The 24,788-nt window shown below is 62.6% G+C and overlaps 1 protein-coding gene across 1 annotated transcript in view; it reads left to right on the top strand.

Annotated features, from left to right (window-relative positions):
• LOC311164381 (adhesion G protein-coupled receptor L1-like) overlaps window positions 1–20,519 on the top strand; it is a gene marked incomplete at both ends in the record, with an annotated part of 38,133 nt that extends 17,614 nt beyond the window's left edge. Inside the window, 9 exons of the mRNA XM_084223820.1 lie at window positions 1,741–1,950; window positions 4,266–4,486; window positions 5,689–5,755; window positions 6,543–6,634; window positions 7,457–7,625; window positions 11,228–11,356; window positions 17,404–17,500; window positions 18,336–18,455; window positions 19,957–20,519. Of these exons, the coding sequence (XP_084079946.1) occupies window positions 1,741–1,950; window positions 4,266–4,486; window positions 5,689–5,755; window positions 6,543–6,634; window positions 7,457–7,625; window positions 11,228–11,356; window positions 17,404–17,500; window positions 18,336–18,455; window positions 19,957–20,519 (1,668 nt within the window). The remainder of the gene's footprint in view (window positions 1–1,740; window positions 1,951–4,265; window positions 4,487–5,688; window positions 5,756–6,542; window positions 6,635–7,456; window positions 7,626–11,227; window positions 11,357–17,403; window positions 17,501–18,335; window positions 18,456–19,956) is intronic.
• Window positions 20,520–24,788: the final 4,269 nt, after the last annotated feature.

Here is a 24,788-nt window from a genome sequence, read left to right on the forward strand (position 1 = left end):
AGTGGCACACCTGGGCACACCTGGACACACACCTGGGCATGGCTGGGACACACCCCATGGCACACACCCACACACCCAGTGACACTTGACCAACTTCACCCTGCTGATGGCATGGAGCCAGAGCGTGAGTGCACCTGGGCACACACCTGGGCACACACCTAGGTACACCTGGGCATGGCTGGGCACACCTGTGAGCACACCTGGGACATGTGATGCACACACCCAACTTCCCCCAGACACAGACCGTGACACACCTGGGACATACCTGGGCACACCTGAGATAGCTGTGACACTCCTGGGACCACCTGGCTGGGGATCCTGGTGGCCCCTGTCCCCTCCTGTTGGCCCCTGTCCCCTCCTGGTGGCCATTGTCCCCTCCTGTTGGCCCCTGTCCCCTCCTGTTGGCCCCTGTCCCCTCCTGGTGGCCATTGTCCCCTCCTGTTGGCCCCTGTCCCCTCCTGTTGGCCCCTGTCCCCTCCTGGTGGCCATTGTCCCCTCCTGTTGGCCCCTGTCCCATCCTGGTGGCCCCTGTCCCCTCCTGTTGGCCCCTGTCCCCTCCTGTTGGCCCCTGTCCCCTCCTGGTGGCCATTGTCCCCTCCTGTTGGCCCCTGTCCCATCCTGGTGGCCCCTGTCCCATCCTGGTGGCCCCTGTCCCCTCTTGATGGCCCTTGTCCCCTCCTGGTGGCCCCTGTCCCTTCCTGGTGGCCCCTGTCCCCTCTTGATCGCCCTTGTCCCCTCCTGGTGGCCATTGTCCCATCCTGGTGGCCCCTGTCCCCTCCTGGTGGCCCCTGTCCCATCCTGGTGCCCCCTGTCCCCTCTTGATGGCCCTTGTCCCCTCTTGATGGCCCTTGTCCCCTCCTGGTGGCCCCTGTCCCATCCTGGTGGCGCCCATGTCCGCTCTGGTGGTCACTGTCCCTGCCCATGACCGTGACTGGATCCCATGACCCCCAGTCCCCCCGGAATTCCCATTTTCCCCCCGTTGCCCGCAGTTCCCGGGGCGGCTGAACGAGGTGCTGCTGTCAGTGATCACCTGGGCGGGGATCCTGGTGGCCCCTGTCCCCTCCTGGTGGTCCCTGTCCCATCCTGGTGGCCCCTGTCCCCTCCTGGTGGCCCCTGTCTCATCTTGGTGGCCCCTGTCCCCATCCTGGTGCCCCTGTCCCCTCCTGGTGGCCCCTGTCCCTTCCTGGTGGCCCCGGTCCCCTCTTGATGGCCCTTGTCCCCTCCTGGTGGCCATTGTCCCCTCCTGATGGCCCCTGTCCCCTCCTGGTGGCCCCTGTCCCCTCCTGATGGCCTCTGTCCCATCCTGGTGGCCCCTGTCCCCTCTTGATGGCCCCTGTCCCCTCCTGGTGGCCCCTGTCCCATCCTGGTGGCCGGTGTCCCCTCCTGGTGCCCCCTGTCCCCTCCTAGTGGCCCCTGTCCCATTCTGATGGCCCCTGTCCCATCCTGGTGGCCGGTGTCCCCTCCTGGTGCCCCCTGTCCCTGCCCATGGATCCAGATGACCCCAAACACTCCCTAAAATGCCCAGAATTCCCATTTTCCCCCGTTCCCCGCAGTTCCCGGGGCGGCTGAACGAGGTGCTGCTGTCGGTGATCACCTGGGCGGGGATCCTGGTGGCCCCTGTCCCCTCCTGGTGGCACCCATGTCCGCTCTGGTGGTCACTGTCCCTGCCCATGGATCCAGATGACCCCAAACACTCCCTAAAATGCCCAGAATTCCCATTTCCCCCCATTTTCCCCGCAGTTCCCGGGGCGGCTGAACGAGGTGCTGCTGTCGGTGATCACCTGGGCGGGGATCCTGGTGGCCCTGCTGTGCCTGGGCCTGTCCATCTCGGCCTTCTGCTGCCTGCGGGGGCTGCCCTCGGAGCGCACCACCATCCACAAGAACCTCTGCATCAGCCTCTTCCTCGCCGAGCTGCTCTTCCTCGTGGGCATCGACAAGACGCAGTACCAGGTGCGGCTGGCACACCTGGGGCACCCCGTGCCGCACCTGGGGCACCCCATGGCACACCTTGGGCACCCCGTGCCGCACCTGGGGCACCCCATGGCACACCTGGGGCGCCCCATGGCACACCTTGGGCACCCCATGGCACACCTGGGGCACCCCGTGGCACACCTGGGGCTCTGGGGGACAGCTCATGGCATGCTGGGACCCCTCATGGCACACCTGGGACCCCTCATGGCACACCTGGGACCCCTCATGGTACACCTGGGACCCCTGTGGCACACCTCGGACCCCTCATGGCATCCCTGGGACCCCTGTGGCACACCTGGGACACCCCATGGCACACCTGGGACCCCTGTGGCACACCTGGGACCCCTCAGGGCACAACTGGGACCCCTCATGGCACACCTGGGACCCCTGTGGCACACCTGGGACCCTTCATGGCACACCTGGGATCCTTCATGGCACACCTGGGACCCCTCATGGCACACCTGGGACCCCTCATGGCACACCTGGGATCCTTCATGGCACACCTGGGACCCCTCATGGCACACCTGGGATCCTTCATGGCACACCTGGGGCACCCCATGGCACACCTGGGACCCTCATGGCACACCTGGGACCCCTCATGGCACACCTGGGACCCTTCATGGCACACCTGGGATCCTTCATGGCACACCTGGGACCCCTCATGGCACACCTGGGATCCTTCATGGCACACCTGGGACCCTTCATGGCACACCTGGGACCCCTGTGGCACACCTGGGATCCCTGTGGCACACCTGGGACCCCTCATGGCACACTTGGGATCCTTCATGGCACACCTGGGATCCTTCATGGCACATCTGGGATCCTTCATGGCACATCTGGGATCCTTCATGGCACACCTGGGATCCTTCATGGCACACCTGGGACCCCTCATGGCACACCTGGGACCCCTCATGGCACACCTGGGGATCCCTCATGGCACACCTGGGACCCCTCATGGCACACCTGGGGCTCTGGGGGACAGCTCATGGCATGCTGGGACCCCTCATGGCACACCTGGGACCCCTCATGGCACACTTGGGACCCCTCATGGTACACCTGGGATCCTTCATGGCACACCTGGGATCCTTCATGGCACACCTGGGACCTCTCATGGCACACCTGGGACCCCTCATGGCACACTTGGGACCCCTCATGGCACACCTGGGACCTTTGAGGAACAATGCCTGGCACACCTGGGGTTCCCAAGGGACAGCCCGTGAATAAAGGGACCCCTGAAGGACAGCCTGTGGCACACCTGGGACCCCTGAGGGACAATCCCTGGCACACCTGGGACACCTCATGGCACACCTGGGACTGTCCAGGACACCTCTGAAACCCCCAAGGGACCACCTGTGGCACCATGGGACCCTCACAGCACCCCTGGGGCTGCCCATGGCACACCTGGGACATCCCATATCACACCTGGGGCTGCCCATGGCACACCTGGGGCACCCCATGGCACACCTGGGACATCCCACATCACACCTGGGGCTGCCCATGGCACACCTGGCACATCCCAGAACAGCCCTGAGACCCCTGGAATGTCCCATTGCACCCCTGTGACACCGGGGATCCCCAAGGGACATCCCATGACACAGCAGGGACATCCCAGGACACTCCGTGGCACATCTGGGACTCCTGAGGGACCCCCCATAGCACCCCTCTGGCTGTCCCTGTCCCTGTCCCTGTCCCTGTCCCCGTCCCTGTCCCCGTCCCTGTCCCTATCCCTGTCCCTGTCCCTGTCCCTGTCCCTGTCCCTGTCCCTGTCCCACCTTTGCACATTCCCTGTCCCCATGCCATCCCCACGCCGTCCCCACATGTCCCCATCCCTGCATGTGGCCTGTCCCACCTTTGGGCAGCCCCTGTCCCTGTCCCCACAGTCCCTGTCCCTGTCCTGCTTTGGGCATTCCCTGTCCCAACACTGTCCCCACATGTCCCCATCCCCGCAGGTGGCCTGTCCCATCTTTGGCTGCTCCCTGTCCCTGTCCCTGTCCTGCTTTGGGCATTCCCTGTCCCCACGCTGTCCCCACATGTCCCCACATGTCCCCATCCCCGCAGGTGGCCTGTCCCATCTTTGGCTGCTCCCTGTCCCTCTCCCTGTCCCTGTCCCACCTTTGGGCATTCCCTGTCCCCCCTGTGTCCCCACATGTCCCCATCCCCGCAGGTGGCCTGTCCCATCTTTGGCTGCTCCCTGTCCCTCTCCCTGTCTCACCTTTGTGCATTCCCTGTCCCCACGCTGTCCCCACATGTCCCCACATGTCCCCACATGTCCCCACATGTCCCCATCCCCGCAGGTGGCCTGTCCCATCTTTGCCGTGCTGCTGCACTATTTCTTCCTGGCGTCCTTCTCGTGGCTGTGCCTGGAGGGGGTTCACCTGTACCTGCTGCTGCTCGAGGTGTTCGACAGCGACCCCGCCCGCCGCAAGTACTACTACGCGGGCGGCTACTTCTTCCCCGCCGTCGTGGTGGCCGTGGCCGCCGCCGTGGACCACCGCAGCTACGGCACCGACCAGGCGTGAGCGGCGGGCGGGGCGGGGCGGGGTGGGGCGGGGTGGGGCCGGGACGGGGCTTGGGTGGGGCTGGGGCGGGGCTGGGTGTGGCCAGGGCGGGGCTTGGGTGGGGCTGGGGCGGGGCTGGGCTGGGTGGGGCCAGGATGGGGCTTGGCTGGGGCTGGGGCGGGGCTGGGTGTGGCCAGGACATGGCTTAGGTGTGGCTGGGGCAGGGCTGGGTGTGGTCAGGACAGGGCTTGGGTGTGGCTGAGGCGGGGCTGGGGTGAGGCTGGGGTGGGGCTGGGGTGGGGCTGGGTGGGGCAGGACATGGCTTGGGTGGGGCTGGGTGTGGCCAGGACACAGCTTGGGTGTGGCTGAGGCGGGGCTGGGGTGGGGCTGGGTGGGGCAGGACATGGCTTGGGTGGGGCTGGGTGTGGCCAGGACATGGCTTGGGTGTGGCCAAGGCGGGGCTGGGGCGGGGCTGGGTGGGGCCAGGACAGGGCTTGGGTGTGGCTGGGGTGGGGCTGGGTGTGGCCGGGGCGGGGTGGAGCGGGGCTGGGTGTGGCCAGGACATGGCTTGGGTGTGGCTGGGGCGGAGCTGGGTGGGGCCAGGACATGGCTTGGGTGTGGCTGGGGCAGGGCTGGGTGTGGCCAGGACATGGCTTGGGTGTGGCTGGAGCGGGGCTGGGTGTGGCCAGGACATGGCTTGGGTGTGGCCAGGGCAGGGCTGGGTGGGGCCAGGACATGGCTTGGGTGTGGCCGGAGTGGGGCTGGGTGTGACCAGGACATGACTTGGGTGTGGCCGGGGCAGGGCTGGGTGTGGCCAGGACATGGCTTGGGTGTGGCCGGGGTGTGGCCGGAGTGGGGCTGGGGTGTGACCAGGGTGGAGCTGGAGCTTCTCCCATTGGGAGTGACCGGGTGTGAATGGAAGGGCTGGGGGCGTGGCCTGATTTTGGAGGTGTGGCTCGGGCTGGGGGCAGGACTTCCCCATTGGGAGTGAGAGGTATGGATAGATGGGCTGGGGGCGTGGCCTGAATCAGGGGGCGTGGCTTGAAGCGGGGTAGAGCCACAGGCGCTGCTGTGGGAGTCACCAGGTGTGGAGAGGGGCTCTGGGGGAGGGGCTTTGTCAGTGGGGGTGGGGTCTGATCCATGGGGGTGTGGTCTCACCCAGTGGGGGGGCACGTCCTCACGTGGTGGGCGTGTCCCGATGACGCCCCGCCCCTGGCAGGTGCTGGCTGCGGGTGGACAATTATTTCATCTGGAGCTTCATCGGGCCCGTGGCCTTTGTCATCCTCGTAAGGGGGGGCTGGGGGACCAGAGATCAATCTTTGTCATGCTCAAATGGGGGGATGGGGGGCTCGGGGGGCTTGAGGGGGGTCTGGGGATGGACCTTCCTCATCCTCATATGGGGGCCTGAGAGGGCCTGGGGGACCTCAGGGGTCTGGGAGGTCTGGGGGTGGGCCTTCCTCATCCTCCTCCTCCTCATCTGGGGGGCAGGGGCAACCCCAGGGGTGTGGGGGTCATGCCATGGGGGAGCTGTGGGGTCCCACAATGGCTCTGGGGTGTTGCCGTGTCTCAGGACAGGTCCTGCAGTGGGTCTGGGGTCCCCCCGTGTCTCAGGGTGGGTCCCCCTTGGCTCTGGGTCTCCCCCTGGCTCTGGGCCCCCCCCTGGCTCTGGGTCCCCCTTGGCTCTGGGTCCCCCCGTGTCTCAGGGTGGGTCCCCCCGTGTCTCAGGGTGGGTCCCCCTTGACTCTGGGTCCCCCCTGGCTCTGGGTCCCCCCTGGCTCTGGGTCCCCCCCTGGCTCTGGGTCCCCCCTGGCTCTGGGTCCCCCCCTGTGTCTCAGGGTGGGTCCCCCCTGTCTCTGGGTCCCCCCATGTCTCTGGGTCCCCCCATGTCTCTGGGTCCCCCCCTGGCTCTGGGTGGGTCCCCCTTGGCTCTGGGTCCCCCCCTGGCTCTGGGTGGGTCCCCCCCTGTCTCTGGGTCCCCCCCTGGCTCTGGGTGCCCCCCCTGGCTCTGGGTTCCCCCTGGCTCTGGGTGCCCCCCGGCTCTGGGTCCCCTGTGTCTCACCTGGGCCCCCGCAGGTGACGCTGGTGTTCCTGCTGGTGACCCTGCACAAGATGCTGCGCAGCTCGGCCGCCCTCAAACCCGACTCCAGCCGCCTGGACAGCATCAGGTGGGGGACCCCAAACGGGACCCCACAGGGAGGGGGGACCCCAAACGGGACCCCCAAGCTGGGGGGGACTCCAAACAGGGGAGAGAATGGACCCCAAATGGGACCCCAAAGGGGGACCCCAAATGGGACCCCTGAACTGGGGGAGTCTCCAAACGGGGGGCGATGGACCCCAAATGGGACCCCCAAACTGGGGGGACCTGCAAAGATGGGAGGCACCCCAGATGGGACCCCCTATAGCACCCAAAAATGGGGGGACCCCAAATGAGATCCCAAACAGGGGGAGCCTGTTTGAGACCCCTGAATGGGGGCATCCTAAACAGGACCCCAAACAGGGCAGGGAGGGACCCCAAAACGGGGCCCAGCTCCCCTAGAGCTCCCTGCTGTGGGTGCTGGGGATCCCAGTACCCTCCCAGTCCTTCCCAGTCCTTCCCAGTGCTCAGCCACTGCCCTCCAGTCCCTCCCAGTGTCCCCCCAGTTCCCAGCCACTGCCCTCCAGTCCCTCCCAGTGTCCCCCCAGTTCCCAGCCACTGCCCTCCAGTCCCTCCCAGCACCCTCCCAGTGCCCCCAGTGTCTCCCAGTACCCTCCAGTCCCTCCCAGTTGTTCCCAGTGCCTTCCAATGCCCTCCCAGTCCCCTCATTCAGGATCTCTGGGTGCCCCACTGCTCCCCACTCCCCTCCCAGTGCTCCCCAGTCCCTCCCAGTCCCTCCCAGTCCATCCCAGTCCCCTCATTCAGGATCTCTGGGTGCCCCACTGCTCCCCACTCCCCTCCCAGTCCCTCCCAGTCCCTCCCAGTGCCCCCAGCTGACCGGGGTGCCCCGCAGGTCGTGGGCTCTGGGGGCCATCGCGCTGCTGCTGCTGCTGGGGCTCACCTGGGCCTTCGGCCTCCTCTTCGTCACCCGCGAGTCCGTGCTGACGGCGTCGCTGTTCACGGCCTGCAACGCCCTGCAGGGCACCTTCATCTTCCTCTTCCACTGCGCCCTCCAGAAGAAGGTGTGGGGGCACTGGAGGGACTGGGGAGGCACTGGGGAGGGACTGGGGAGGCACTGGGAGGCACTGGGAGGCACTGGGGAGGCACTGGGAGGCACTGGGGAGGCACTGGGGAGGCACTGGGAGGCACTGGGAGGTACTGGGAGGTACTGGGACACGTGGAGATCGTGGGTGAGGGACACTGGGAGGGCACAGGGGAGACATCAGTCGAGTACCTTCATCTTCCTCTTCCACTGCGCCCTCCAGAAGAAGGTGTGGGGGCACTGGGAGGGACTGGGAAGTACTGGGAAGCACTGGGAGGCACTGGGAGGCACTGGGACATGAGGAGATCATGGGTGAGGGACACTGGGAGGCACAGGGGTGACATCAGTAAAGTACCTTCATCTTCCTCTTCTACTGCACCGTCTAGAAGAAGGTGCAGAGTGCACTGGGAGGCACTGGGGAGGTACTAGGAGGCACTGGGAGGGACTGGGAGGCACTGGGGAGGCACTGGGAGACACTGGGAGGCACTGGGAGGCACTGGGACACGTGGAGATTGTGGGTGAGGGACACTGGGAGGGCACAGGGGTGACATCAGTCAAGTACCTTCATCTTCCTCTTCTACTGTGCCCTCCAGAAGAAGCAGTGGGGGCACTGGGAGGGACTGGGGAGGTACTGGGAGGCACTGGGGAGGCACTGAGAGGCACTGGGGTACATGGAGATTGTGGGTGAGGGATCCTGGGAGGGCACAGGGGAGACATCAGTCGAGTACCTTCATCTTCCTCTTCCACTGAGCCCTGCAGAAGAAGTGCAGAGAGCAGTGGGAGGCACTGGGGAGGTACTGGGAGGTACTGGGAAGTACTGGGGGGCACTGGGAGGCACTGGGATACATGGAGATCGTGGGTGAGAGACACTGGGAGCGCACGGGGGGACATCAGTCGAGTACCTTCATCTTCCTCTTCTACTGTGCCCTCCAGAAGAAGGTGTGGGGGCACTGGAGGGACTGGGGAGGTACTGGAAGGTACTGGGAGGCACTGGGAGGTACTGGGAGGTACTGGGACACGTGGAGATTGTGGGTGAGGGATCCTGGGAGGGCACAGGGGAGACATCAGTTGAGTACCTTCATCTTCCTCTTCCACTGAGCCCTGCAGAAGAAGGTGTGGGGGGCACTGGGAGCACTGGGAGGGACTGGGAGGTACTGGGATACATGGAAATTGTGGGTGAGGGACACTGGGAGGGCACAGGGGTGACATCAGTCGAGTACCTTCATCTTCCTCTTCCACTGCGCCCTGCAGAAGAGGGTGCAGAGGGCACTGGGGAGGCACTGGGAGGCACTGGGAGGCACTGGGAGATAGTGGGACCCGCAGAGATTAGAAATGGGGGGGCTGGGAGGACACTGTGTAGGCACCTTCATCTTCCTCTTCCACTGTGCCCTCCAGAAGAAGATTTGGGGGGCACTGGGAGGGACTGGGAGGGACTGGGGTCCTCATCGAGCATGAGTGAAGGGCACTGGGAAGGACTGGGACAGTAATGGGGGGGGGTTACTGGGTTGTTACTGGTGGGCACCCAGTTGCACCAGGAGCTCAGGAAGTGTCTGGGACTGGGGGCACTGGGAGGTTACTGGGGTGAACTGGTGTGTTACTGGTGTGAACTGGTGTGTTACTGGGGGTCACTGGTGTGAACAGGTATGTTACTGGTGTGTTACTGGGTATTACTGGTGTGTTACTGGGTGTTACTGGGTACTACTGGGCACTACTGGTGTGTTACTGGGTGTTGCTGGTGTGTTACTGGCATGTCACTGGTGTTACTGGTGTGTTACTGGGTACTACTGCTGTGTTACTGGGTATTACTGGTGTGTTACTGAGATGTTACTGGTGTTACTGGGTGTTACTGGTGTGTTACTGGTGTTACTGGTGTGTTACTGGTATGTTACTGGGTGTTACTGCTGTGTTACTGGTGTGTTACTGGGTGTTACTGGTGTGTTACTGGTGTGTTACTGGTGTGTTACTGGTGTGTTACTGGTGTTACTGGTGTGTTACTGGTGTTACTGGTGTGTTAATGGCATGTCACTAGTATTACTGCTGTGTTACTGGGTATTACTGGTGTGTTACTGGGTATTACTGGTGTGTTACTGGGTGTTACTGGTGTGTTACTGGGTGTTACTGGTGTTACTGGCGTGTTACTGGGTGTTACTGGCGTGTTACTGGTGTGTTACTGGGTGTTACTGGTGTGTTACTGGCATGTCACTGGTGTTACTGGTGTGTTACTGGGTACTACTGGTGTGTTACTGGTGTTACTGGTGTGTTACTGGGTACTACTGGTGTGTTACTGGCATGTCACTGGTGTTACTGGGTGTTACTGGTGTGTTACTGGGTGTTACTGGGTGTTACTGATGTGTTACTGGGTGTTACTGGTGTGTTACTGGCATGTTACTGGTGTTACTGGTGTGTTACTGGTGTTACTGGTGTGTTACTGGTGTGTTACTGGGTGTTAGTGGTGTGTTACTGGCATGTCACTGGTGTTACTGGGTGTTACTGGGTATTACTGGTGTGTGACTGGTATGACTGGTGTGTCCCTGGGTGTCCCAGGTGTGTCCCAGGTGTGTCCCTGGTGTGTCCCTGGGTGTCACTGGTGTGTCCCTGGTGTCCCTGGTGTGTCCCAGGTGTGTCCCAGGTGTGTCCCAGGTGTGTCCCTGGTGTGTCCCTGGGTGTCCCAGGTGTGTCCCAGGTGTGTCCCTGGTGTGTCCCTGGGTGTCACTGGTGTGTCCCTGGTGTCCCTGGTGTGTCCCTGGTGTGTCCCTGGTGTGTCCCAGGTGTGTCCCTGGTGTGTCCCTGGTGTCCCTGGTGTGTCCCAGGTGTGTCCCTGGTGTCCCTGGTGTGTCCCAGGTGTGTCCCAGGTGTGTCCCTGGTGTGTCCCTGGGTGTCCCTGGTGTCCCTGGTGTGTCCCTGGTGTGACTGGTGTGTCCCAGGTGTGTCCCTGGGTGTCCCTGGTGTCCCTGGTGTGTCCCTGGTGTGACTGGTGTGTCCCAGGTGTGTCCCTGGTGTCCCAGGTGTGTCCCTGGTGTGTCCCTGGTGTGTCCCTGGTGTGTCCCTGGTGTCCCAGGTGTGTCCCTGGTGTCCTTGGGTGTCCCTGGTGTCCCAGGTGTGTCCCTGGGTGTCCCTGGTGTGTCCCAGGTGTGTCCCTGGTGTGTCCCTGGTGTCCCTGGGTGTCCCTGGTCTGTCCCTGGTCTGTCTCAGGTGTGTCCCTGGTGTGTCCCTGGGTGTCCCTGGTGTCCCAGGTGTGTCCCAGGTGTGTCCCTGGGTGTCCCTGGTGTCCCTGGGTGTCCCTGGTGTGTCCCTGGTATGTCCCTGGTGTCACTGGTGTCCCTGGTATGTCCCAGGTGTGTCCCAGGTGTGTCCCAGGTGTGTCCCAGGTGTGTCCCTGGTGTCCCTGGGTGTCACTGGTGTGTCCCAGGTGTGTCCCTGGGTGTCCCTGGTGTGTCCCAGGTGTGTCCCTGGTGTGTCCCAGGTGTGTCCCAGGTGTGTCCCTGGTCTGTCCCTGGTGTGTCCCAGGTGTGTCCCAGGTGTGTCCCAGGTGTGTCCCTGGGTGTCCCAGGTGTGTCACGGTGTCCCCGTTGTGCTCCCCAGGTGCACCGGGAGCTCAGTAAGTGCCTGCGGCACTCGGGGTGTTGCCTCAGGGGCCCCCCCGGGACCTCCCTGGGCTCCCTCAAACCCTCGGCTGCCCGCGCCCACCCCCGGTACTACAGCGGCACCCAGGTGGGGACCCCAAAAACACCCCAAAACACCCCCAAAACACCCCAAAAATACCCCAAAAACACCCCAAAAATACCCCAAAAACACCCCAAAAATACCCCAAAACCACCCCAAAACACCCCAAAAACACCCCAAAAATACCCCAAAAATACCCCAAAACACCCCAAAAACACCCTAAAAACACCCCAAAACACCCCAAAAACACCCCAAAAATACCCCAAAAATACCCCAAAAACACCCCAAAAACACCCTAAAAACACCCCAAAACACCCCAAAAACACCCCAAAAATACCCCAAAAATACCCCAAAAACACCCCAAAAACACCCCAAAAATACCCCAACCACCCCAAAACACCCCCAAAACACCCCAAAAACACCCCAAACCACCCAAAACCCACCCCAAACCACCCCAAAACCACCGCAAACCACCCCAAAACCACCCCAAACCACCCCAAAAACACCCCAAAAATACCCCAAAAACACCCCAAACCACCCCAAACCACCCCAAACCACCCCAAACCACCCCAAAAACACCCCAAACCACCCCAAAACCACCCTAAAAACACCCCAAACCACCCCAAAAACACCCTAAAAACACCCCAAAAACACCCCCAAAACACCTCAAACCACCCCAAAAACACCCCAAACCCCCCAAAAACACCCCAAAAACACCCCAAAACCTCCCCAAACCACCCCAAACCCCCCCAAAACACCCCCAAAACACCCCAAAAACACCCCAAAACACCCAAAAACACCCCAAACCACTCCAAAACCACCCCAAAACCACCCCAAAACCACCCCAAAACCACCCCAAAACACCCCAAAACCACCCCAAACCACCCAAAACCCACCCCAAAAACCACCCCAAAACACCCCAAAACACTCCAAACCCCCCCAAAACCACCCCAAAACCACCCCAAAACACCCCCAAAACACCCCAAAAACATCCCAAAACACCCCAAAACCACCCCAAACCACCCCCAAACCCCCCAAACCACCCCCAAACCACCCCAAATTCCCCAAACCACCCCAAACCCACCCCAAACCCCCCCAAAACACCCCCAAAACCCAACCCCTGGTACTACAGTGGCACCCAGGTGGGGTCCCCAAACCACCCCAAAAACCCAACCCCCAGTACTACAGCAGCACCCAGGTGGGGACCCCAAAACACCCCAAAACACCCCAAAACCATCCCAAAGCACCCCAAAACCCTCCACCTGAACCCCAGCTCAGGTACTACAGCAGCACCCAGGTGGGGAGCCCCAAAAACCCCAAAAATCCCCCCCCCCCCGATAGGACAGGGGGTCTTTGAGGGATCTCTCACAGAGATAGGGGCCGTAGCTCTGAAAAACCCCAAATCCCAGAGACAATCCTCTAGACACCCCACCCTTAGACCCCCCAAGAAACCCCATCCCATTACAGAGAGACCCCCCAGAGACACCCCAATCCCATTAACACCCACCCAGAGACCCCATATAGGACTGGGGAGGGTTTATGGGATATCCAATTCCTCTTTCTTTCGGTTTTTCTGCTTTTTTTACTCATATTTCCCACCCTTTCTGTTTTTTCTTTTCCTGTACTTTTTCTTTCCTTTCCCACCCTTTTTTCTCTTCACATTTCCTGCTCTTTTTTAATATTTGCTTTCATCTCCAGCTCTTCTCACCTTTCCCACCCTTCTCTATTTCATTTTTCCAATGTCTTTCCCTCACAATTCCAGCTCTTTTTTTTTTTTCCACCCTTTTACCGTCACATTTCACACGTTTCTTTGTCTCATATTTCCTACACTTTTCCACCTCACATTTCCCGCACTTTTCACCTCACGTTTTCCACCCTTTTCACCACACATTTCCTTTCTTATTCCCATTTTCCACCCTTTTCCCACTCACTTTTCCCACTTTTTTGGCCTCACTTTTCCTGCCCTTTCCCCCCTCACATTTTCCACCCTTTTCCCACTCACTTTTTCCACCTTTTTCTCCCCTCAGGTTTGCAACACTTTTCCCCTTTTGTTTCCCACTCTTTTCACTGCGCATTTCCTGCCCTTATTCCCTTCACATTTCCCACCCTTTGCCCCTCACATTTCCCATCACTTTTTCCTCTCACTTTTCCCAACTTTTTCTCCCCTCACATTTCCCACCTTTTTGGCTTCCCATTTCCTGCCTTTTCCCCCTCACATTTCCTGCCTTTCCCCTCACATTTCCCACGTCTTTTTCCCTTCACATTTCCCACCCTTTCCCCCCTCATATTTCTCACTTTTTTTCCCTTAAATTTTCCACCCCTTTCCCCCTCACATTTCCCACCCTTTGCTCCCCTCACGTTTCCCACTCTTTTTCCCCCATCAAATTTCCCACCCTTTTCCCTTCACGTTTTCCACCACTTGTCCCCTCATGTTTCCCTTCCTTTCCCCCCCTACTTTTCCTGCCCTTTTCCCCTCACATTTCCCCTTTCCCCCTCACGTTACTGACCCTTTTCACCTCACACTTCCTGCTCTTATTTCCTTCACATTTCCCGCCCTTTTCCCCTCACATTTCCCACTGTTTTTCCCTCACATTTCCTGCCTTTCCCCCCTCATATTTCCCACTTTTTTGCCCTTAAATTTTCCACGTTTTTCCCCTCACATTTCCCTTTCCTCCCCTCACGTTTCCCACCATTCTTTCCCTTACCTTTCCCACCCTTTTCCTTCACGTTTTCCACCCCTTGTCCCCTCATTTTTCCCACCTTTTTCCCCTCACATTTCCCACTGTTTTCCCCTCACATTTCCCGCCCGTTTCACCTCACGTTTCATGCTCCTTTTCCCTTCACATTTCCCACCCTTTCCCCCCTCCTATTTCCCACTTTTTTGCCCTTAAGTTTTCCACCCTTTTCCCCCTCACATTTCTTCTCTTTCCTCCCCTCAGGTTTCCCACCCTTTTCCCTTCACGTTTTCCACCACTTGTCCCCTCATGTTTCCCTTCCTTTCCCCCCCTACTTTTCCTGCCCTTTCCCCCTCATATTTCCCCATTTCCCCCTCACATTTCCCGCCCTTTTCCCCTCACATTTCCCGCCCTTTTCCCCCACATTTCCCACTGTTTTCCCCTCACATTTCCTGCTCTTTTCCCCACATTTCCCACTGTTTTCCCCTCACATTTCCCACTGTTTTCCCGTCACATTTCCCACATCTTTTTCCCTTCACATTTCCCACCCTTTTCCCCCTCATATTTCCCACTATTTTGCCCTTAAATTTTCCCCCCTTTTCCCCCTCACATTTCCCTTTCCTCCCCTCACATTTCCCACCATTTTTTCTCTTACTTTTCCCACTCTTTTTCCCCCATCAAATTTCCCACCCTTTTCCCTTCACGTTTTCCACCCTTTGTCCCCTCATGTTTCCCTTCCTTTTCCCCCCTCACATTTCCCACCCTTTTCCCACTCACTTTTCCCACCTTTTTCTCCCCTCTTGTTTCCTGCCATTTTTTCTCTTACCTTTCCCACCCTTTTTCCTGCTGAGGTTCACAACAATTTCCCCCCCTCACATTTTCTGCCCATTTCCCCCTCACATTTCCCACTGTTTCCCCCTCATATTTCCCTTTCCCCCTCATGTTTCCCACCCTTTTCCCCCTCACATTCCCCATTGTTTTCCGCACACATTTCCCATCCTTTTCCCCCTCATATTTCCCACTCTTTTGCATTTAAGTTTTCCACCCTTTTCCCCCTCACATTTCCTGCTCTTATTCTCTTCACATTTCCTACCCCTTTCCCCCTCACCTTTCCCACCCTTTCCTCCCCTCACATTTCCCACCATTTTTCCCTTACCTTTCCCACCCTTTTTCCCCTTCAGGTTTCCCACCCTTTCACTTCACGTTTTCCACCCCTTGTCCCCTCATGTTTCCCTCCACTTTCCCCCTCACTTTTCCTGCTTTTTCCCCTCACATTTCCCCCTGTTTCCCCCTCATGTTTCTGACCTTTTTCCCTCACATTTCCCACTGTTTTTCCCCTCACATTTCCTGCCTTTCCCCCTTACCTTTCCCACGTCTTTTTCCCTTCACATTTCCCACCCTTTCCCCCCTCAGATTTCTCACTTTTTTTTCCCTTAAATTTTCCACCCCTTTCCCTCTCACATTTCCCACCCTTTTTCCCCCTTACCTTTCCAACCCTTTTCCCTTCACGTTTTCCACCACTTGTCCCCTCATGTTTCCCTTCCTTTCCCCCCCTACTTTTCCTGCCCTTTTCCCTCATATTTCCCCGTTTCCCCCTCACATTTCCTGCCCTTTTCCCCTCACATTTCTCACTGTTTTCCCCTCACATTTCCCGCCCATTTCACCTCACATTTCATGCTCCTTTTCCCTTCACATTTCCCATCCTTTTCCCCCTCATATTTCCCACTTTTTTGCCCTTAAGTTTTCCCCCCTTTTCCCCCTCACATTTCCCTTTCCTCCCCTCACGTTTCCCACCATTTTTTCTCTTACCTTTCCCACCCTTTTCCCCCCTTACCTTTCCCACCCTTTTCCCCCTTACCTTTCCCACCCTTTTCCCTTCACGTTTTCCACCACTTGTCCCCTCATGTTTCCCTTCCTTCCCCCCCTACTTTTCCTGCCCTTTTCCCTCATATTTCCCCGTTTCCCCCTCACATTTCCTGCCCTTTTCCCCTCACATTTCCCACTGTTTTCCCCTCACATTTCCCACTGTTTTTCCCTCACATTTCCTGCCCTTCCCCCCTCATATTTCCCACTTTTTTGCCCTTAAGTTTTCCACGTTTTTCCCCCTCACATTTCCCTTTCCTCCCCTCACGTTTCCCACCATTCTTTCCCTTATCTTTCCCACCCTTTCCCTTCACGTTTTCCACCCCTTGTCCCCTCATGTTTCCCTCCATTTTCCCCCTCACATTTCCCACTGTTTTCCCCTCACATTTCCCACTGTTTTCCCCTCACATTTCCCACTGTTTTCCCATCACATTTCCCACATCTTTTTCCCTTCACATTTCCCACCCTTTTCCCCCTCATATTTCCCACTATTTTGCCCTTAAATTTTCCCCCCTTTTCCCTCTCACATTTCCCTTTCCTCCCTTCACATTTCCCACCATTTTTTCTCTTACTTTTCCCACTCTTTTTCCCCCATCAAATTTCCCACCCTTTTCCCTTCACGTTTTCCACCCTTTGTCCCCTCACATTTCCCACCCTTTCCCCCCTCACTTTTCCCACCCTTTCCCCCTCACATTTCCCACCTTTTTTCCCCTCACTTTTCCCACCTTTTTCTCCCCTCATGTTTCCTGCCATTTTTTCTCTTACCTTTCCCACCCTTTTTCCTGCTGAGGTTCACAATAATTTCCCCCCTCACATTTTCTGTCCATTTCCCCCTCACATTTCCCACTGTTTTCCCCTCATATTTCCCTTTCCCCCTCACATTTCCCACCCCTTTCCCCTCCCTTTTCCCCTCCGGCTTTAAACACTTTTCCCACCACATTTCCCTTTTCTCAACTTTAATCCTGGGGCTGCCACACCTTCCTCATCACTCTTAGGGCCTGTCAATCACTCTTAGGGTCTGATCCTGCCTGTCAATCACTTTTATTCCTGCCTGTCAATCACAGAGGCCACCTGTCAATCACTCTACTCCTGCCTGTCAGTCCCACACACCCCAGACTCCTCAGAGCCCCCCAAATAACCCCCAAACTCATGCCCAGCACTACAGCACCACCCAGGTTGGGACCCCCAACCCCCCCAAAAGGCCCCCAACCCCCCCAAAAGACCCCCAACCCCAGGAAAGCCCAAAGCCTCCAAACCCACTCCACACCCAAGATCCTCCCCATGGCACCCTCAAATCCCTCCAGACCCTCAAATCCCCCATGAGAGACCCAGACCACCCCCCAGATGCAGGTGTGCCCCCTCCAGACCCCCCAAATCTCCCTGTGGCACCCCAAGATCACCCTGCGTTACCCCAAAACCCCCTGGACCCAAAACCTCCCTCAGACCCCACCAGACTCTGGGTGTTGGATGTGGGGACACCTCAGGGGTATTCTGGGGGATTCTGGGGTGGGTTCTGGGGGGGTTCTGGGGGTCCCAGCCCCACCGCTGTGCCCCCAGAGCCGGATCCGGAGGATGTGGAATGACACGGTCCGGAAACAGACGGAGTCCAGTTTTATGGGGGGCGACCTGAACAGCACCCCAACCTTGAACCGAGGTGAGACACCCCAAAAAAACACCTCAGAACCCCCCCTACCCTGATGGAGGTGAGACCCCTCCCCAGAGACCCCCCAGAGACCCCAGAGGCCACCCTCCACCCTGAATGGAGTGAGACCCCTCCCCAGAGACCCCCAGAGACCCCAGAGACCATCCTCCACCCTGAACAGAGGTGAGACCCCTCCCCAGAGACCCCCCAGAGACCCCAGAGGCCATCCTCCACCCTGAATGGAATGAGACCCCTCCCCAGAGACCCCCAGAGACCCCCCGGAGACCCCAGAGGCCATCCTCCACCCTCAATGGAGTGAGACCCCTCCCCAGAGACCCCAGAGACCCCAGAGACCATCCTCCACCCTGAATGGAGGTGAGACCCCTCCCCAGAAACCCCAGAGGCCATCTTCCATCCTGAATGGAGTGAGACCCCTCCTCAGAGACCCCCAGAGACCCCCAGAGACCCCCAGAGACCATTCTCCACCCTGAATGGTGGTTAGACCCCTCCCCAAAACCCCCACAGGACCCCAAATATCCCTCTGGGCCCTCTCAGACCCCCAGGGACCACCCAGGGCCCCTTTCCAGACCCCCTGAAATGCCTCGGGTCCACCTCAGACCCCTGAGACTCCCCACGCCTCCCCCAGGACCCCCCAAACCCCTCTGGGATGCCTTTGGGACCCCCCCCTCCCCAGATCCCCTGTGACCCCTCTGCTCCCCCACAGGTCCTGGGGTTCCCAAAGACCCCTCACGCTCCCCAGACTCCACTCAGACCCTTCCAGGAGGGACCCCCAGCCCCCCCCAGCCCCCCCCAGCCCCCCGTGTGTGACCCCTCCCCCTCTCCGCAGGGTCGCACCTCCTGCCCAACCCGGTGCTGCCGCCGCGGGGGGGGTCGAGCCCCTACAACACCCTCCTGGCCGAGGGGGGGGGCTTCACCCCCGCCTCCCCCCCCGCCTTCACCGCCCCAGGTGGGTCTGGGGGGGCCGCGATCCCCCCAAACTGCCCTCAAACCCTCGGGACCCTCCTGCATCCCCCACAATTTCAGCCCCTGGGTGGGAATGGGGGGGTTTTCCTGCTCCTCGCAACTGCCCCCCACCTTCTGGGCCCCCCAAAACTCCCCCACAACCCCACAGAGAGGGACAGAGGGGTCCTGACCCCACACCGCCCCGAATTCCCCCCAATGTCCCCAAATGTCCCACCTGTGGGGTGATGGGGGGGATGGGGAGTTGGGGCAGATTGGGGGGAATTGGGGGGGTCCGGGGTGGGTCAGGACCCCCCCTAAGTGCTGCTTCTGTCCCCAGGGAGCTTCCGTGACACCAGTAAGTGCTGCCCCATGACCCCCTCGTGCCCCTCCTTGTGCCCCCCCCAGTCCCCCATTGCCACCTACACCCCCCCCCGAACGCCCCCCTCCCGCCCAGACCCCCCCAACCCCCCTCCAGCCCCACTCACTGACCCCCCCAACCCCCCCTTAGCCCCCAGATCCCTCAGCTGATGCCCCAAACCCTGCCCCAATCCCCCAGACCCCACCACAGACCCCCCCCGAACCCCCCAGATCCCCCCAAACCTTTCACAGCATCCCCACCTCCCCCTGTGTCTCCCCAGCCCTACAGAATGACCCCCCCGGAGCCCCCCACTGACCCCCCTAGCCCACCAATGACCCCCCAGACACAACCAAGGAACCCCCACTGACCCCCCAATGACCCCCCCAGACCCCAAACTGACCCCCCAATGACCACCCAGACCCCCAATGACCACCCAATGACCCTCCCAGACCCCCCCACTGACCCTTCAAGCCCCCCAATGACCCTCCAGACCCCTCACTGACCCCCCAATGACCACCCAGACCCCAAACTGACCACCCAATGACCCCCCAAACCCCCCAACTGACCCTCCAAGCCCCCCAATGACCCCCCCCAAACCCCCCAACTGACCCTCCAATCTCCCCAATGACCCTCCAGACCCCTCACTGACCCCCCAATGACCACCCAGACCCCAAACTGACCACCCAATGATCCCCCAAACCCCCCAACTGACCCTCCAATCTCCCCAATGACCCTCCAGACCCTTCACTGACCCCCCAATGACCACCCAGACCCCAAACTGACCTACCAATGACCCCCCCAAACCCCAACTGACCCTCCAATCTCCCCAATGACCCTTCAGACCCCTCACTGACCCTCCAAGCCCCCTAATGACCACCCCCAGACCCCCCCACTGACCCCCCCACCCCCTAATGACCCCCCCAGACTCGCCACTCCAAGCCCCTCACTGACCCTCCAAGCCCCCCAATGACCCTCCAAGCCCCCCAATGACCCCCCCAGACCCCTCACTGACCCTCGAAGCCCCCAATGACCCCCCAATCCCCCCAATGACCCTTCAGACCCCCCCCAACCCCCCAAGCCCCCCAATGACCTCCCAGACCCCCCTACGGACCCCCCCTCCCCTCACTGACATCCCCCGACCCCGCAGAGCCCCCCCGGGAGCCCCCGGAGCCGCTGCCCCTCAACGGCAACTTCAACAACAGCTACAGCCTGCGGGGGGGCCCCGAGGGGGGGCCCGGGGGGGTGGCCCCGGGCCGGGGGGGTTGCCCGGGGGCCCCCCCGGACGCGGCGGCGCTGGAGAAGATGATCATCTCGGAGCTGGTGCACAACAACCTGCGGGGAGGGGGCTCCGCGCACGGGGGGCCCCCCCCGCCGCCGCCGCCCCCGCCGCCGCCCCCCCCGCCCCCCGCCGAGCCCCCCCCCGGCGCCCCCGAGCTGGGGCTGCTCTACCAGGAGCTGGCGCGGGGGGGGCCGGGCGGGCTGGGGCCCCCCCCCGACCCCCCCCGCGACCCCCGGCACCCACCCCCGCCCCGGGACTACCCCGACAGCAGCCCCGAGGGGCCCCCGCCCCCCGCGCCCCCTTATCTGGGGGGGCCCCCCCGCGCGCCCCCCCCCAACCGCCGGCACAGCCCCGAGACCTTCGGGGGGCCCGAGGGGGGCGCGGGGGGGGCCGAGCCCGACGGGCAGATGCAGCTGGTGACCAGCCTGTGAGACCCCCGGGCGGGGGGGCACGCGGGACCCTCCCTCACGCCGGGGGCCGGGGGGGCAGGGGGGCGCCGCGGGAGCCCCCCCTCGCCAGGGGGTCCGGCCTTGCACGGGGATGTGGCCGGGGGGGCCGGGGGGGGCCGGGCTTGCACGGGGATCCCCCCTCGCTCGAGGCTCTGGGGGCACACGGGGGTCCGGCCCCGGGCAAAGACCCCTCCTCGCATGGGGGTCCGGCCCCAGCCGCGGTCCCCTCGCACGAGGCCTCGTTCTCACGGGGGGGGTGGCCTCGCGCGAGGGTCTGGTGGCACTCGAGGACCCCCACCCTGCACGAGGAGCTGGCCCCCAGCGACGAGCCGGCCTTGCACGGGGACTTGGCCACCGCCAGAGGGGACAGCGCGGTCCCGGGGCCTGGCCTCACACCAGGAGCCGCGGGTGTGCCAGGCCGCAGTGTCACACAAGGAGCTGCAGGTGTGCCAGGCCGCAGTGTCACACCGGGAGCCGCGGGTGTGCCAGGGCCCGGTGTCACACGAGGAGCCACCGGTGTGCCAGGCTGCAGTGTCACACCGGGAGCCGCGGGTGTGCCAGGCCGCGGTGTCACACCAGGAGCTGCAGGTGTGCCAGGCCGCGGTGTCACACCGGGAGCCATGGGTGTGCCAGGCCGCAGTGTCATCCTGGGAGCCACCGGTGTGCCAGGCCCCGGTGTCACACGAGGAGCCACGGGTGTGCCAGGCCGCAGTGTCACACGAGGAGCCACCGGTGTGCCAGGCCACAGTGTCATCCTGGGAGCCGTGGGTGTGCCAGGCCGCTGTGTCACACCGGGAGCCATGGGTGTGCCAGGCCGCAGTGTCATCCTGGGAGCCATGGGTGTGCCAGGCCATGGTGTCACACAAGGAGCCGCAGGTGTGCCAGGCCCCGATGTCATCCTGGGAGCCGCGGGTGTGCCAGGCCGCGGTGTCACACGAGGAGCTGCGGGTGTGCCAGGCCGCGGTGTCACACCGGGAGCCACCGTTGGGCAAGGCTGAGGCGTCGTGCGAGCGAGGCCGCGGTGTCACACGGGGACCTGGCTGTGCACGAGGGCCTGGCACGAGGAGTCGGCGGCGCGGCGGCCTCGCTCGAGGATCCAGCCGGCGTCACCCGAGGATCCACCTGGCGCCACACGTGGGGACCTCGCTCGGGGACCTCGCCCGGCCGTGTCCCCCCTCGCACCGGGACCTCGCACCAGGACTTTGCGCCCGGACCTCGCATGGGGCCCCCTCCTCGTGCCCCCCCCCAGCCTGGGGGCGTTTTGGGAGGATCCCTCAGCCACGTTCTGGGGCCCCCCCCAAAAGCCATCCCAGGGGGGCCCCGGTGGCCTCGGCAGCACCAAGCCGGGTGGGGGGGGCGCTGACACCCCCCCAAACTGAGGGGTCCCCCCGCAGCAGGGACCCCCCCGAAACGGGGACCCCCCCGCAAAGAGACACATTTTCCTTGTAATATAGATGTAAATGGACCAGCCCTCCCCCCCCTCCCCACCCAGGAAACTGAGGCACGGGGGGGCCTCCCCAAAACTGCCCCCCCTCTCCGGGGGTCCCCCTAATCCCAGCGGGGCCCCCCCGGAAGCACAACCCCCCCCAGCCGGGGGGGGCCTCGCCACGCTGTACATAGGGATGGGGGGGGTCCCCAAAATCGGGGGGGGGGGGGCAATGGGGACCCTTTAACAGTTCTGGGAACCCCCCCCAAGATTGACGGGACCCCACAATCTGGGGACACGCCCCAGAGCTTGGGGATCCTACCTGGGGTATTGAGACCCCGCACACATTTTGGGGACCCCCCGCCCCGGGTACCGGGGACCCCCAAGTTCTGGGGATCCACAGTGAACTTGGGGACCCCCCAGGACTGAGGGTCCCCCATACTTTGGAGACCCCCTCAGAGCTTGGGCACCCCCTCCTGGGGTCCAGGGTTTCCCCCCCAGGGTATTGGGGATCCCCCCAAATTTGGGGACCCCCACCCCCCAGTATTGGAGTACCCTTACTTTGGGGGCCCCTCTGTGTTTTGGGGACCCCCAGGGTATCAGGGAACTCCCCGGGTTTTGGGGACCCCCCCCAGACCCCCTCAGCGGGTTTTGGGGACACACGGGGGGGGTCCAGCCCCTCCCCAAGTTTTGGGGTTCCCCTCCCCCCTCCCTTAGCATGGGGGGACCCCAAAACTTCCTCAGGGACCCCAAATTTGGGGGTGCAGAGGGGAAAACCCCCTCCCCCCCACCCCTGGATCTTGGGGTCCCCCTCTCCCCCCCCCACGTTAGGGGGGGGTCCCTCCCTTCCCCCTCCCCCACCCCCAAATTCTGCCAAACCAACTTTGGGTCGAGTGCGTCAAACCAACGAAACCGGAGCCGGAGGGGACGCGGGGCCACCAAGGGCCACCAAGGGCCACTGGGGCCACTGTGGGGTCACCCAGGGCCACCCATGGGACCACCCAGGGCCACCACAGGGTCACTGTGGCCGCCAAGGGGACGGCCAGGGCCATCAAGGGTCACCAAGGGCCACCGGACGGTCACCACAGGGTCGCCAGGGCCACCGTGGGGACGGCCAGAGGGCCACCACGAGGCCACCACAGGGCCACTGGGGCCAGCACAGGAAGGGCCAGGAGGTGGCTGGGGCCACCAAAGGGGCACCAAGGGCCAGCACAGGGAGTCAGGGGGTGGCCACCACTGCCGTGGGGGACAGCCAGGGCCACCACTGGGATGGACAGGGCCACCACAGGAAGAGCCAGGGGACAGCCATGGCCACCAAGGGGCCACCGGCACCATGGCGGCCACAGCTGAGGCCACCGCGGCCACCACAGGGGTGACCAGGGCCACCAAAGGGACCAGAGGAGAGCCAGGGCCATGGAGGGGGTGGCAAGGGTCACCATGGGGACAGTCAGTGTCGCCATGGGGACAGTCAGGGCCACCATGGGGTTGGTCAGGCCCGCCACGGGTCAGGGCCACCGTGGGGACGGTCGTGGACAGGAACCAATAAAGGTGACACCAGTTCTTGGAGCCACCGCCCGTGTCTGGGGAGGCATGGGGACACCGGAGGGGGGACAGGGACATCAGGGCTGGCACCGGGGACACCGCGGGGCTCTGGAGATGTCGTCCCCCGTATCCCCCCCCCCCGGTAACCCAGCCTCGCCCCGGGCGCGCGCTGCGCACCGTGACCCGCCCGATCGTGGTGACACTGGGGACACCCGCGACCCCCGCGCCTGGTACGGGACCCCCGGGCGGGGACACCCCCGGGACCCCCGGACCCCAAACTCCGCTCCAACCCCGGGACGCTCTGACCGGGACTCCCACATTGGGACCACCCCCCCGAGACCCCCGTGCGGGGACCCACCCCCCAAACCACCCCGGGACCCCCAACCGAGACCCCCCTGGGGACCGCCCGTAACCCGGGACCCCCTGACAGAGACACCCCCCCACCCTGGGACACCCCCCGCCCAACCGGGACCCCTCCCCAAACCGGGGACCGCCCCCCCAACCGGGATCCCCAGTTCCCCCCCGCGGGCAGAAGGGACCCCCCGGTCCCGGTGTCCCCCAATAACCGCCCCTCCCCCCAGGTGCCCCCCCGGGGCTCCCCCCGCTGCCGTTCCCGCCGCCCCCGCCCTTCCTGCGCCCCCCGCCCCCACCCCGGGAGCGGCCCCGGGCCCCCCCCGCGGGTGAGTGACGGGGATGGGGGGGGGCACCGGGACCCCCGGGACTGGGGAATCTGGGGGGCCCCGGAGCCCTGATTGTCCTTTTGGGGGGTCCCGGAGCCCTGGGTCCTTCCTGGGGGAGTTTGAGGGGGTGGGGAGGAGACCCCCGGCTCTTTTTGGGGGGCGGGTCCCGAACTTCGGGCTCCCTTTTGGGGGAGGGGGGATTTTGGGAATTCCCGGGCCGCTGGGGGGGTTTGGGGGGGCTGTGGGGGGGGTCCCGAATCCCTGGGTCCTTCCTGGGGGTTTTGGGGGGCTGGGGGGGTCTCGGGGCTCTGGTTTGCCTTTGGGGGGGGGTCCCGAACCCCAGAGTTTCTCGGAGGGCGTTAGGGGGGAATTTGGGGGGCTACGGCCCCAGGGTGGGTTTGGAGGGGAATTTGGGGGGTCCTGGGCCCCAGATTTGGGGGGTCACGATTCTGGGGGGCTGACGCTGCCCCCCAGCCCCCCCCGTGCCCCCCGGGGCCGTGGCCGCCGTTTCCTTCGGCGCCTTCGTGGTGGGGGCAGCGCTGGCGGGGGGGCTCTGGCTCGTGCACGGCCGGACAGGTGAGGGACCCCCCAAAATCATCCCTG

This window comes from Fringilla coelebs, assembly GCF_963513975.1.
Source record: "Fringilla coelebs genome assembly, chromosome: 32".
Taxonomy (NCBI): domain Eukaryota; kingdom Metazoa; phylum Chordata; class Aves; order Passeriformes; family Fringillidae; genus Fringilla; species Fringilla coelebs.